Source organism: Patagioenas fasciata, chromosome 2 (assembly GCF_037038585.1).
Source record: "Patagioenas fasciata isolate bPatFas1 chromosome 2, bPatFas1.hap1, whole genome shotgun sequence".
Classification (NCBI taxonomy): domain Eukaryota; kingdom Metazoa; phylum Chordata; class Aves; order Columbiformes; family Columbidae; genus Patagioenas; species Patagioenas fasciata.
Window position 1 is genome coordinate 54,694,783 of NC_092521.1, and position 14,607 is coordinate 54,709,389.

The window sequence follows — 14,607 nt, forward strand, 5'->3', positions numbered from 1 at the left end:
TGCTGCTTATGATGAAGTTGGGGTTTTTAGCCTTTTCATGTTCTTTCATTTGTTATTTTTTAGGATTTTTAAAGTTGAAAGAAAAAAATATCCAGAGCATGGATGGCAAGTAGCAAGTGTTCTAATGCTATTTAAATTTACAAATAATGACAGTCTTGAAGGTTTGTCATCAGCTGCAAATAACATTAACTCAACTAGCAAGCAGCATTAAAAAACAATAATACACAGGTATCTAATTAGCAAGAGTAACTTGTTGGCAAAGCAGCAGTAAAGTGGCTATTTACCACCTCTCTATGCTTGAGATCGTACCCTCCAATTATTTTATCAACAACTTGTGCAGCATTCTGCAAAAGACATTGTGCTTTCTTGCTTTTGAACGAAGAGAATCAAGAGGAGTATATGAAGTCTCAAAGAAGAAGCAGCCCTGACAGCATACGGACTGTTCTTTTTTGAGGGGATATCTAGCCTCTAGAGCTTCTCAGTCACTGCTGTGGTGTCATGAAGAAAATGAAGCAGCTGACAAAAAACAAATTCATGCCATGATGGATTGGAATTTGGAAAACAGAGAAGTTTTTGCATATTCCTGGATAGATGTAGATGGCCACAGTGAAGCAAAATTCAGTGACAAAGCCATTATTTCACTGCTTGGATTCTGTCATTATTTTGCTTTCTCCCTTACTGAAAACATAATGAGTTCCCTTCAGAAACTGTGAGGTGGCAGTATGTCTTGTAGAATTACTTCGGCTTATTTTGAGTACTGGCAGAAGCATTTCCAAATTACTAAACTTTTGAGAGCTTTATGTTATTTATTTTATTGACAAAGGGGGAGGGGGGAGCAAGGCAAAAAAACATATTTGCAGTGGATATCATATTAGAAATATTTAAGACAGACTGAAAATCAGAGGGGATTTGGAAAGCCTTATGAATGACTGATACGATGATTAAATGTAGATACAATGTTTTTGTGAACAACAAAACAAGCATGAACTTGCAAATACTGAGACTCTAGTTTGACTTGAAAGTAGTATTTTGATGAAGGCTTTGTTACTGAATGTGTCTTTAATTACTTTTTTTTCTCTCCTTTGTTCCCGTTTCAGATGATCATTCTCGAGTGAGATTGCAGCCTATTGAAGGAGAAACAAGTTCCGATTACATCAATGGAAATTATATCGATGTGCGTATACTTATGTAGTCAACAAACTTAACATTGTGTTCAGTCAAAGAGGCAGCCCTTATTATTTTCACGTTATTCATAATTTAATTTGTAATAGATATCACAGCTAGTATCAGCTGCTAAAGATACTTGGAAAGTACTATCTTTGGAAGCTAGGTGTACTCTGAAGGGAAAAAAAACCCTCCAAGGTTTTGTCAATAAGCAAATGAAAGGAGTCATTTCCTCCAACTGCCACTAGACTGAAACCTTGCCAGCAACGCTGTATGGCTACTTTGCCTGCTGGTGCTTATATGGGCTAACAAAATGTTATTTTCACTTTCTGTCAACAGCTTGGCATCATTCCACATTTAAAAGAAAGCTGTTTGCATATTAATGTGACAAAACTCTGTAATGCCTAATGCAGAGATTTGCAATCTCTTGTCATCTCTGCACTTTTAAGTCGCCTTCAAAGTATATTCTGCAGCTGTTAACCAGTACTTCTAATGCAAGCAAGACATTTCATTAAATATGTAGGCTGTTTAATTATTGAAGGTGGCTTCTTTGTTCATTCTGCATCGTGTTAACTTAATGTTTTACATTAGAATAAATTCTTTAAGAGACAAGGTGTTTTTGGTTGAAAGACTGCAAAGTAGAATTGAAAATCATTACAAAGTCAATACTATCTAAAGCCAGAAATCTATGGATAGCAAAGATAATATTTTTATTGTTTACATGGAGTGCTAGATGTCAGGCTAAGTAAAACAAGTGTTGCTTCATAAGAAACTGTGTCTGCTAAAGATTTCTTGCTCAGCAGTGGCATCTATGAAAAATAGTGTCACAGTTTGCAGTTCAAATTTAATCACCAGTATGAAATAGGAACGTAACAGATGTTTTTCTTGGAGTATGGAGGAACTAGAGCTATACAAGAAAAGCAAGTGCTTCAGTTGTAACAATCTGAAGTCTGAAGTTGTAACTTTCTGAAGAAATCTTCTTCTATTGATGTGTATTAACATGTTCAAGAACCATTAAGTTAAGCTCAGATTTCTGCTCCATCCCTTGTTGTTTGAAAGAATAGCACAATCATCCAGAGGTAAAAGCACATAGGGAACTATGTTTACTTAGACATCTCACTAAACTCTGAAGGGAGTAATCAGTCATCAAAGCAAAAAGAGTTCATGTTGTGGACCTAGATTTGAATTCACTTTCACACCTTCTCCGACATTGAGGAATGTTGTGTCGTTTTAGGCTATTAGTATGTTCTTGTCTCAGATTTGGATCTCACTCTAAAATATGAAAAGATGTGAGGAATAAGGATTTGGACCATACAGTCTCATTTAAAATGCTGATAAGATAGCTACACTGCAACCTTTTTTTTTTTTTTTTCTTTTTTGCTTGTGGAAATACAAGAGCATGGACAGAACGTAGTCTTAAAAGAAACAGTGACTGAGAACCAAAAAATTCTTTCCCTCATCCTCAGCAAATTGCAAGGCTTGGAGGACTACAGATGTCTTCCAAAGACACTTTACCACAAAACACAGCATTATTTGTTTATAAGCTTGCTAGCCAGGTTTCCATTAGAAATGCATGTTCTTCTGCTACAAAAGCAGCTGCAATTTTACTCTTGCATGTAGTTATTAGTACAGTTGTCAGGTTGTCAGAATAAACATGTTAATAAGGGAATGGCACTGTTACAGACACTATGAAATTTTCTTGAATGAAGGAGAGAGGGGCAATGGTTATGCTATATTTTTTCCCATGTGTTTTTTTCGCTGGGAAACTGAATTCTTAGATCCCAGCCACTAGGGATATTAGATAACACATAGTGGAAAAAATCAACTTTGTAGCTATCTGAACACTTCTCAGTTCATATACTTCCATATTTTGCTTCAATGGCATGCAAAGGAAACAATTCTCTAATTCACGTTATTTGTTCTGTAATATTCAAGGTATTGGTTGGTTTGAGTTGTTCCCACCTGGCATCACTGCCATGCCTGTTGCTCTTTTACAAAGAAATTGCAACAGCATACAAGCTGAAATTTTAAGTTCTTCCTGTTGATGACTGACAATGCATCATAACCATGATTAAAAGATGATCACTGGTACAACTGAGTTTACCAACATGCTAGTACATGATGTAAACCTTTGGTGACACTCCCATCCCATCAGAAACTCAAGTACTATAAAAATGGTATCATTCCCTGTTTGCAACCTATTCCATGTTGCAAAGAATCCACAGTGTATTCTTCATTGCACAGCTAGCTTGTGATTAAGTTACTCTTGTCATCAGAGAAACATAGAATTGTTTTAGGTTCTTCCTATTTAGAAGGGAATTAGTGTGTTCATACCAAACCATTTACTGAAAGAATTTACTCTCGTTTTTGCTATTCAGAAATAAATCACAACAGACAGAGTGAACATCCCCCCCACCCTTCCGCAGGCTGAATGCAAATCTAGCATTCTTTAGTTGTTAAAAATGGGGCAGGCTTTGCACTCAATAGCAATAGCTTGGAGGTAGATCTCAGCCTCCCTGAGCATCTGATGCCATTAGGTGCAAGTGCTAGAGAGGATTTCATGCTGTTCATTTTTAGCAGAGCCAACAAGGGACTGAAAGAATGTATTGCTTCTGTCCCCTAATGTACAAGGCTGCAACTTAAGTATCTTGCAGCAAACATTTGTTTCTTGTTCTGCTTCTCCCTTGCCCTTCCTCCACTGGAAAGAACTTTGCATCTAATGTGTTACATTTATTGTTGTGATTTTTACCAAATACTGCTCTAACAGGTGCATATTCCTTTAATATTTTTTTTTCTATTTATTTCAGGGCTATCACAGACCAAATCACTACATTGCTACACAAGGTAAGTTTGTCACCCTTTCTTTTTGGTTATGTGAAACTAAGAAGTTCTCATACTTGGATTGCAGTTTATACTCTCTAATATGTGTTTTTGCCACAGTGAGTTTCCAGGACAAAGTAGGCTTAATCACGTAGGTAAAAGTGAGCAAATTGAATTGTTATTATCTAGGTTTCAGATATGTCAAGTAAGCAGTCTTTTACCTTGATGTTCAGACAAGATTTGGATAGAAAAGCAAAACACTTCTTTTTCAGCAGAAGTTACTCAACGTGTTGTTATTCATGAAAAAAGTAATAAGTCATGGTAGAAATACTCAGTAAACTTTTAAGAGACACAACAGTGTCCTGGAAATGTATGTTCTCTTATTATTCAATGCTATCTAGGCTTCAGGTCCTTAAGCTGCAAAACACTTTCATTGGCAAGTTCTAGTAGAGGACCCAAAAACACATTACACTTGCAGAGGGATTCTCTAAAAGGATCTAGAGAGAATTTTACAGGCCGTCTTTTAAAAGCTTACCTGTGAACAACAACCTATTCCGTTGTCAATATACAACTGAATTTTCAATTTGTACTTGTCTTCAAAGACATAATTTGTCCATTCTGGTGTGGCTCTTTTTTATTTCTTTACTCAAGTTCAGAGATGGAACGGGTGGGAAAGATGAGTCTTCTGTGACCGCTTGAGCATAATATTGAACAATATGCCAGTCTCCTGCCCATGCTTGGATAGCTTAGATGTAAAAATTTGATTGCTACTCCACTGCTCAGAGGGAATCTTCTTCGTAATTTGTATTCTGTGGCAGAGCTTCTTGGATTTGCCTGTGGATCTTGAGAAGTTGAGATACACCCACATACACATGCCCAACCTTTTAAGAGAGCCAGCTGGAGTACTGAGAATAATATGCTCAGAATAATCTTACCATGTGTTGTGTTTAGAGGTCATACATACTTTTTAATGACTTTGTTATCAAAGCAGAGAAAAAGTTGGCCATTTCAAGTAAGTTTTACTGTGGTTTCAGTTGCCCTCAAAGTAACCCAAAGTCTGCAGCCTCCAGTACCCGACTCTACCAGGGTTAGGTTTGGTATCTCGGCCTTTCTGTACTTCACCTGTCGACACTCTCAAATGAGGTGCTACTTTGTGTCAGATGACAGTGAGGCAGGATGCAGATCTCATTTCTGGAACTGCCTCACTACTGTCAATATTACAGTTTTAGACCAGAATTAGAATTTGTGATTTTATCGTAGAATGTCCTGAGTTGGAAGGGACCCACAAGCATCATCGAGTCTAACTCCTGTCCCTGTGTATGACAACCCCACAGTTCACACCATGTGTCTGAGGGTGTTGTCCAATTGCTTCTTGAACTATCAGACCTGGAGCCATGACTACCTCCCTGGGGAGCCTGTTCCAGTGCTCTACCACCCACCTTTTCTGATGTCCAACCTAAACCCCCTCGGGACATCTTCCTGCCATTCCATTTGAACCATTTAAATGTGCTGCTTCTTCTGCCTCTGTTACCCACCCACAACATCCTTCAGTCTGCGGGCTTTCTACATGTGAACCAGATAGGAAAATTAGGACAAAAGTGCAAGAATTTGGTGAACTCCTATTGGGCTATTACACCCTCCTCTTCTGAGAACAGATGGATTGTTTTATTAAACCTGTAGCTGATGACGCCATTGCTTTTTACCTTTAATTGAATCCTAAAATGAAAACCTACACAGTTGGCATTTTACTTGCAGTTTGTAATACAGTTGTTTTCAGGAGGTTCACCAAAAGATCTCCCAGATAGTCTCCTGACAAACATAAAAGATCCCTATCTAAAGACATTTAAATGTGGCTTTAGCACTCACGATGATACTTTAATAGCAAATACCAAGCTTGAGGGTTTTGTGCTTTCAGCTTTTAAAGCCAAGTATGTAATAATGTATTAATAATGTACCGAAAGTCTATGTACCAGATCCACCAGCAAGTCCCAACTGTTTCTTTGCCACACTTTTTTCCTGATATGGTGTCAAGAAGTGTAATACCTAGTCAAGAAGGAGAATAAGAGGATTAGAAACAAGTCTTCTTCCAAAATGGAAGGGATATATGACAGTTTCAGCTGTTATTCTTTGAGGCAGGTAGGTACAGCTAAGTACACACAGGGGTGCCTAACCCTTCCCACAGTGCAAGGAGTGAGAAACTGACTCTGAAGAATACAACATTCATTTTAAAATGGGAATACGATTTAAAGCAAGTTCAAAATAATCTGGCTGCGAGGTTTTTGATAGATTACATCTTTAACAACTTAGTTTTTAAGACCAGTTGGGAAACAGATTTGTATCTCCATTTTGAAGAAATCAAGAGCACTGACCTCAAGAGGATTGTGTATTCTCTCTGGCTTCATCCCTGGCCTGATGAAGAATCATGAGAAAGTTTCTTTTCCTTCTTCTGTTTCAGCTTTCCCATCTGCAGAATAGGATCAAATATACTCATCTGATTTTTATAGTTCTCTGCAATGCCCTGATAGAAGCAGCTGTGTAAAGGCTAGTTAGTGTTATTCTCCAGTATCCTGATTCCTGACAAAGCCTTGGCACAATAGAAACACTTCCAGTAAGATGCAATCTCTGTCTTTTGCAAAAATGATAAATTAACTGGGAATTATCTCTAAAACTCCTTTAAGGCTCTGTATTAACTATGAAAGGAGAAACACTTGGTTCCCATTTCAGACTATACCTCTGTGTGTCATCCTTATTAGGAAGCCTGTCAAGAGCCACGGCTTGCAGTATAGCCAACGATGTTCATGCTCTGTTTTAGAACACATTTTCATATAGATATGTATAAACACATCAGTGCAGCACAACAGTTAAGCTGCGTGTTTAATTCCCTTGATGTCTACTTTATATCAGTCTTAAAATAACTTTTCCCATTCTCCCTTTTCTCCTCCACCGCAACTTTCACAGGTGCACATGCCTATTGTTCTTTGAAGGAAAATATCATTACATGAGTCAGTTTTAAATCTCTGAGGAGTTAGAATGATTGATATTTAATTTTCCTATGCTCTTCTTAAGCTGCATTCAAGATATCAAGTGTTAATGAGCAAATATAATTGTTTGAAGTGAAAAAGTGGCAAATTTAATCAGTTTGTAATAGACTACCAATCTGCTTTTAACAGAGCTGGGAGTTGCATAATAACCTGTTTATTAAAGTGTTAGTGTCTTCCATACTAACCAGAGTTTGACATACAGACTGGTATTTTTCCACTTTGGCATTCATAGCATCCTGCTGTTAATTTGAATTACAGGGAGAAAAAATTTTTTTAGAGACTTACCTGATGAAGGCTTTCTCAACTAATAATCAGAAAAGGTTTTACTTCCATTTTAAGAGCAATACTTTCAGAGTGTGCAATTTCAATTTTTAAATTAACATAATTTTTCCTTTATGTGATAAGTATAATGTGAGTGGTAGACTAAATTTACAGCTAATAAAGACTTTTGGTGATCTGCTGTAATTGGCATCAACAGATGGGATCCGCACCTGAGTCACCGTGATTAAAAAGAATCCCTCATCACAAGCCAGCATATTGGGTCATGCAGAACCAGCAAGCTGGTGCAGTTTGAAACTTGTGACTTTGTTTTATATATCCCTTGTTCCCGTAGCTATAATTACTTAAAATTCTTTTATAGCAGAATATCAAGCTCTTGTATGAACTGTTCAATTTACTGACAGCTAGCTTTTCTTTTCCAGGAGATAGGTACCCAAAGATTTTTAACCAGGACCTTTCGTGAGACCATTAGGTTGAATATCTGTATGGTACCTATTCTGACACATACTGCTCGATGTTCTTATTACAGAATCACAGAATGGTTGGGGTTGGAAGGGACCTCTGGAGATCATCTAGTCCAACCCACCTGCTGAAGCAGGTTCACCCAGAGCAGATCGCACAGGAATGTGTCCAGGGGGGGTTTGGAATGTCTCCAGAGAACAAGACTCCACAACCTCTCTGGGCAGCCTGTTCCAGGGCTTTGGCACCCTCAAAGTAAAGAAGTTTTTCCATATATTCAGATGTAACCTCCTGTGCTTCAGTCTGTGCCCATTGCCCCTCATCCTGTTGTTGGGCACCACTGAAAGGAGTCTGGTCCCATCCTCTTGACATCCACCCTGGAGATATTTATAAACATTGATGAGATCCCCTCTCAGCTTTCTCTTCTCCAGGTTGAACAGACCCAGCTCTCTCAGTCTCTCCTCATAAGAAAGGTGTTCTAGGCCCCTAATCATTTCATAGCCCACCGCTGGACTCCCTCCAGTAATTCCTTGTCCTTCTTAAACTGGGGAGCCCAGAACTGGACGCAGTACTCCGGATGTGGCCTCACCAGGGCAGAGTAGAGGGGGAGGAGAACCTCCCTCGACCTGCTGGTCACACGCTTCTTAATGCACCCCAGGATACCATTGGCCTTCTTGGCCACAAAGGCACATGGTTGATTCATGGTCAACCTGTTGCCGACCAGAACTCCCAACTTATTGTTGGATGACTGTTGTTGATCTTGCATGTCTCACCCTGATTACTAAGCAGGAAAAGTTAATCTTTCTTTGTATTTACTTTTTCTGTGTCCCCTGAAGTTCACATAGTTAACTGAGCTGACCTAACTTCTTTTAGCAAGTCTCTATCAAAGGTTTTGTAATGCTTCCTCCACCACTGCACCAGCAACTGTAAATTATGAGTTACAAACAAATGTTATTATAGTTCTACAGCATCGCTCATTGCTATTTCCACCAGGGCTGATTTTCGAGCAGATCAATCATGTGTGAAACAACAGATACTCACATGCAAGCTGCATGTCTTTATATATGAAGTACATTCATTTGTGCATCTCTGACTTATGAATATTCCTCAAGGGTGAGATTGTCTCTGCTTGCTGCAGCTTGCAGAGGAACCGGATGTCAGATATTTTGTGGAACTACTTCAGAGCACATCTTAATGACTGTAAAAAGTTACTCTTGAAAATAAAGCAGCTCTCAATATAATAGCCTAGTGTAGCATTTCAGCCTCTTTTTTGTCTATATCCAATTGTAAAGCAGATGCTAAATTGTTTCACTTTTTGTATTGGTGGTTATGGAGACAGACATCAAGTCAAGTTTCGGTCAGGAGAAGTTTTTTAGGTATGATTTACAAACTTCTGAAAATAAATATTTACAGTGGAAATGTTTACAGTCTTCACTACAGTAGCATAAACCTGCCACAGTAATAACCTCTTTCATATTCCTTCTCTTTTCTGCAAAATGTGTCTTTCTTCTGCACACAACTGTATATGTTGTGCGAACATTTTAATAAGGGCTTTCAAAAACAAAAATACATTTTCTTTCAAACTGAAAGTTCCCTTTGAGGCATCTGAAGCAGAAATATTGCTTTGAATAATAATATTGTTAACTTCCTTGGAATATCTTTTGGTTTTATGTTGCAGAAAGTTGTCAGAACTACAGCAGTATGGAAGCTCCACACGTATCTTTACAAAGAAACTTTTGCTGCCATGGTTTTAGCCTCCACATGAAAATTAACATTTGAAATTACTTCAGGGGAATTGAAAAACAGCAAAGCAAGATTGTGCTGCACAATTTTTCAGCTTTATATATGCTGTCATTTTTGCAGGATGTAGGGTATTCAGTCTGATTTCCTGATATGTATTTGAAGTAATTGAATTCTATAGCCATGTATTAATCTTCAAGATTCAACTGTGTGTGATGCCGGTCTTTATTTCTTGATCATCAAAATGTTAAAACGTGATTGAAGCCATCTGTCTTCAGTGAAGGAGATCAACCTGTTCCTAAGCACTATGTTGAATAGGTGAGGCTTTCTGAAACTTGTCCTTCACCTGTTTTGCAATAGTGGAGAAAAATGGCAAAGTTATTTTTTTCACTACACCCAAATACATACAGAAGTAATAGACCCTTTGGATATGGAAGTGGTATCTCCAGGTTATATTGTGAAGCCATATGGCAGATTCACCAGAGCTCTCTTACTACCATTTCCCACCGAAGGCTGATGACAACAATTGCGACATTTGAGCATCTTTAAGAAGTTGGTACTTTTACTAGTGTTGGGGACAAAAAGAGACAGTGTGTAGTAAAACCTGGTAACTATCGAAGTCAACACTTTTCAAAGGTTGCCACATTATGGCACATGAGAATACGAGACTTTCTCTCTGCCTCTTTGCTTATGATAGGAGAATTTAGTGATAGCTGTGTTAGAACTGCTGATAGGTCCATTACAAGGTAGAGCCACTTATATTCTTCACGTATGTGTGGCTACCTTTTGCAAAAAATACATGCCTGCCTGTCATAAACCTTCGGAAATTCTTTGAAAGTACAGACAAACTCTAGAAATAATACTGAGTAATGATTTAATATTTATTTGTAGAATATAAATTCCCTCATTTGATGCAGGCTGTTCTTTCACTTGCTTGTTCATGTGACCTGTGAAACAACAGTTTGAGAAGCTGATGATTTTTCTGTAGATCTATGTCAAAGCCACAGGGGCAGAAAAAGCAATCCTGTTCTCTCCCTCGCAAAGACTGAGCAGCAGGAGAGCAGACATAAAGGTCTTCAGAGGATATCTAGATCTCTGTCACAAAGCCAAGATATTGGTTTGATTCCTCTGTTGTGAAGTCAGTCTAGAATAAACACAACACACTTTACATATCAGAATTAAGAAGTAAGAGAAATGAGATACTACGGTAATTAAGTAGATAAAGAAGTCAATCAGGCAAAAATAAATTATTCAAGATTCTATTATAGAAAATAGAAGATTGTATGAAAAGTATATATTTGCCCTCTTTTAAAACATGTAACTGTAAAATAAGTCCTTCAAACAAGGAAATTATGATCTTCCTGAAACTCAAGAGCTGAGCAAACTGTCCTTATGAACCAAACATACTTTCCAAAAAGAGCATTATGGAGGTCACGTATTAGTGTGTTTGCTTCTCAGACTCCTAATTACCTAGATTATGCACCTGAATCCATTTTCTGTGCCAGGAAGATGTATACAACATCAGCCTTACAAATGCACCTCACATTGTATTTTTGGGGAGTGTGAATTATGAAAAGCTGATGTTTGATGATAGGATTTCTATCCTTGATAAAGAATCAGCTGTAAATTGGACTTGATGGGGAAGGTACCTTGTACACTTGACAGAGTACTGTTAACATGCTTGTCAATCAGTGATGCCTAATGCTAAAACAGAAGGAGCAGAGAAGTGCAGTTTGTCAGGAAAATCACGTAGCCAAAGCATCTTTTATTCTCTGAAGTTTATTTTCCAGCTGGTCTTCAGCAACCTGGAGGAAGCTTGGCAGCAGGTGTAAGAAGGCTTTTCGTCTTCTCATTTGCTGAGGGAAAGGGGGGAAAAAAAAAAAAAGTGTAGCAAATTTACGAACAGAAAAAAACAAATGTATCAAGAAACAAATAAGGCAGCTCATTTTTGTCTTGTCTCCATCTCCGAATCTTTGAAACCTGTCATCTTTATTCTATATCCTTTGGTGGCAACTGAAATCTCTATATTGATATGGCCACCAATGCATATGACAGTCTGGGTGATTTTGAAGCACGGCTTTTGAAAAAAAGTAAGATACAAGCTTATCGGATTAATTTCTTTCCCCATCCATCTGTATTCTTCCGTGCAGTTGCATATTCAGATGTAGACTTTGCAGACATTCCCTCTGCTGCCACTAAATCTCATTCTGTTGCAAGCATGCTCATGTTTCTGTGTCTGTATTAAATGCAAATACACTCCACATGTTAGAATGGCTTTCCTTGTTTACAGCGTACATCAAATACCACAGTCTCCATAAGATATAATAAAAAACAGAATTAAAATGTTAGCGTTGCCCTTTCCTACTTGAATTGCTGAAAATAACCAATATGGTCCCAAAAATAACATTAAATAATAGTGCTGAGAGAATTTGTTGTCATGCAGATTTAATTTTTACCATAATTATCTTAAAAGAAAAAATATCCAATACATGTTTGTTAATGATCTTCACATGTATTTTGATCTGACTAATATTTGTTTGATTCTGTTTCTATGAGTGTACCCAAGTTCTGCAGCCTTAAACGGAAAACTATCTTGTGAGTGATACATCTCATCCATGAGATACCTAAACTACGACAAATTTGCTTTTGCTAGCATTTTTACTTTTGCTTTAATATAGACTGAATTAGCTTGTTTGTTCATCTGGGTAAAGTGTTTGTGTTAATGCACTTAAACTCCCAGCACAAGTTTAAAAAATGCAGCATCTGAATATCTTACTCAGAAGCATGAGCAACATTCCTTCACAATAAGGTCCTCGGGGAAAAATACAAGAAACAAGTAGCCAAAATGAACTCGTATTTTCGAGCTAGAGAATAGTGATGATTTTATTACATCCTGATGCTTATGATTGACTCAACATGAAAATAGAAAGTAGAAATGGGAAAGACTAATTAGGTTCTTTTGTCCGTTCCCTAAGGAACCTTCTACTGAAGGGGATAAAGCGATCTTAAACTTCTCATCTGTCATCAAAATTGATTCTGCATTACAAGTTGATATGAAGAACCCAGTCCAACAAGTCAATTACCTAAGATTTTTGACTTGGAAATGTTACAAGCAGCATGTTTTTTACAAAATAAATTCCACATTTGTTAGTCTTCCCAAGCTCAGATGGGCTATTTAGAATGAGTGATTAATAGGTATTCATATGTCCATGATGCAAATCACCCTTATTGAGAAGAATGCACAAATCAGGAACTAAAACACATTTCTTACTGGAAAACATTGATTCAGCTAAAGGGAAACTTTCTGTTGGACTGCTTTCATGAAGACAGTTCAGGTTCAAATCGTGGGCTCAAGGCTTCTGGAATAAGCCTTCAGTCAGAGCTGTGACCTCATGGTGCTATTTGATCTGAATCAATTTGGGCTTCTATCCCAGTTTCCCAGATGAGTCCGCAATCATACTCCTGGCATGCTTGACTGTAATTAAACAATCCATGGGTGAGTGAGACCAACTGTATTTCTCTGTAGCCAGTACACTCCACTGGAAAATACACCGAGGCCACAACTTAAAATTATGGTTATTCAAAGTATTCCTGTTTCATAGCAGAGAAAACTGAAACTCCCTGCAGACCATTGCGTAGCAGTGCTCTCTTAAAAGCTGTGTGAGGTAAAGATCCAAGATTCTGGCCTTATTCAGGTATCCCACATAACCCTCACTAGAGAATCCCGAACCCCCAGGAATGCTACGTGTAACATGAAATTTGAAAGATACTGGGTTTATTAAGCCTGACAAAATGTTGATGAGAGGAACAGACCATTTAACATCCCTGCCGTGTGGCAAACAAATTACATGAAAGGAAGAGTTCTTCAATTATACTGGATGAACTACATTAAACTACAACTGCGTTATTTTGTTGTTTTTTTTAATTTCCTGCCATTAAGAACAGAAAAAACAGTTTTCTTGAAGGGCATGGTGACACATACATGGTCACTAGTACTATGTACACAGTTTTTATTGCATTCAGCTTCACCTAATCTCAGGCTAACTGGATGAATCTGGACTGTTGCTGCCAGTTCCTCTGTTCCCAGACTGTGGTACTTCTGTGAGTAGTCAGAATGTGTTATGGGAATGTGCTATTTATTCTTTGGGAAATCATATGACATTTTCATTTTATTTTGTTGATACAGAACAAACTGAGCTAGTATTGAAAATTTAGCCATAGAGAAATGTCAATCGATAAGTGTGTAACTCTTTATTAGATGGAAAGTTAGCTGGTAGCATTAGCTGTAGTGTTATAAAAATGTCTTAAATAGCACCTGCCAAGAGTGCACAAATAAAGTCTGGTCTCAGACTTCAAAATACATTGAGGTGCAGCAATGGCTTGTTTCTGAACATGGTAGAAATACTAATGTGGAGCAGGGACAGGTAAGATGATTCAGAAATGCCTAGGGAGCTGGCATATTGTGGCTGCTGTGTATTATACCAAACCAGTTCAGTTCATTTGAACCCTGCCTTGCATCCTCTTGTCTCTCAAGGTATTTTTGGATTGTGACTGTGAGGGGCATGAACACCTTTTGGTTATTCATGGGCATTTAATATGTGATGCGGTTCCCGCTACAGTGGAGCTCCAGTCCCAGACTGGGATTTCTAGATGGTACCGTAATGCAGACAAAATAATGCATAGAGATGTGTGCTGTTCCAACCCAGTTAGATCTATATCAATAAAGAAAAGAAAATGCCATATGATATTTCAGAGATTAAATGCCACATCCCCATAAAACTTTCTGACTACCCACAGAGTCACTGCAGAATAAGATCAGAGAAAATGCTGGCAAGAGAAATGATCCAGCTCTAGCCAATAGCTGACGTGTACGTGTATATCTTCAAACTGATGATTATCTAGTTTTCTGAAATGAGCAATTTAAAAAAAAATGCTTTGAAATAATCAGTTTAGTCATTACTCAAAGGATATAATTTTTAAGCATCTCTGTATTAAGCTGGGAATTTAGAATGGAGGATTTTTATTATTTTAGCTAGCTCTGATACACTCATATATATTTCATAAAAAGACTGTGGCTTATCACTACTGTACATTGTAAACGGCA

The 14,607-nt window shown here is 37.8% G+C and overlaps 1 protein-coding gene across 10 annotated transcripts in view; it reads left to right on the plus strand.

Annotated features, from left to right (window-relative positions):
* Positions 1-14,607, plus strand: part of PTPRM (protein tyrosine phosphatase receptor type M) — a 466,670-nt gene that overhangs the window by 409,992 nt on the left and 42,071 nt on the right. For all 10 annotated transcript variants that reach the window (XM_065830251.2, XM_065830253.2, XM_065830257.2 and 7 more), the window contains 2 exons: positions 1,098-1,174; positions 3,972-4,008. In XM_065830251.2, the coding sequence (XP_065686323.1) occupies positions 1,098-1,174; positions 3,972-4,008 (114 nt within the window). The remainder of the gene's footprint in view (positions 1-1,097; positions 1,175-3,971; positions 4,009-14,607) is intronic.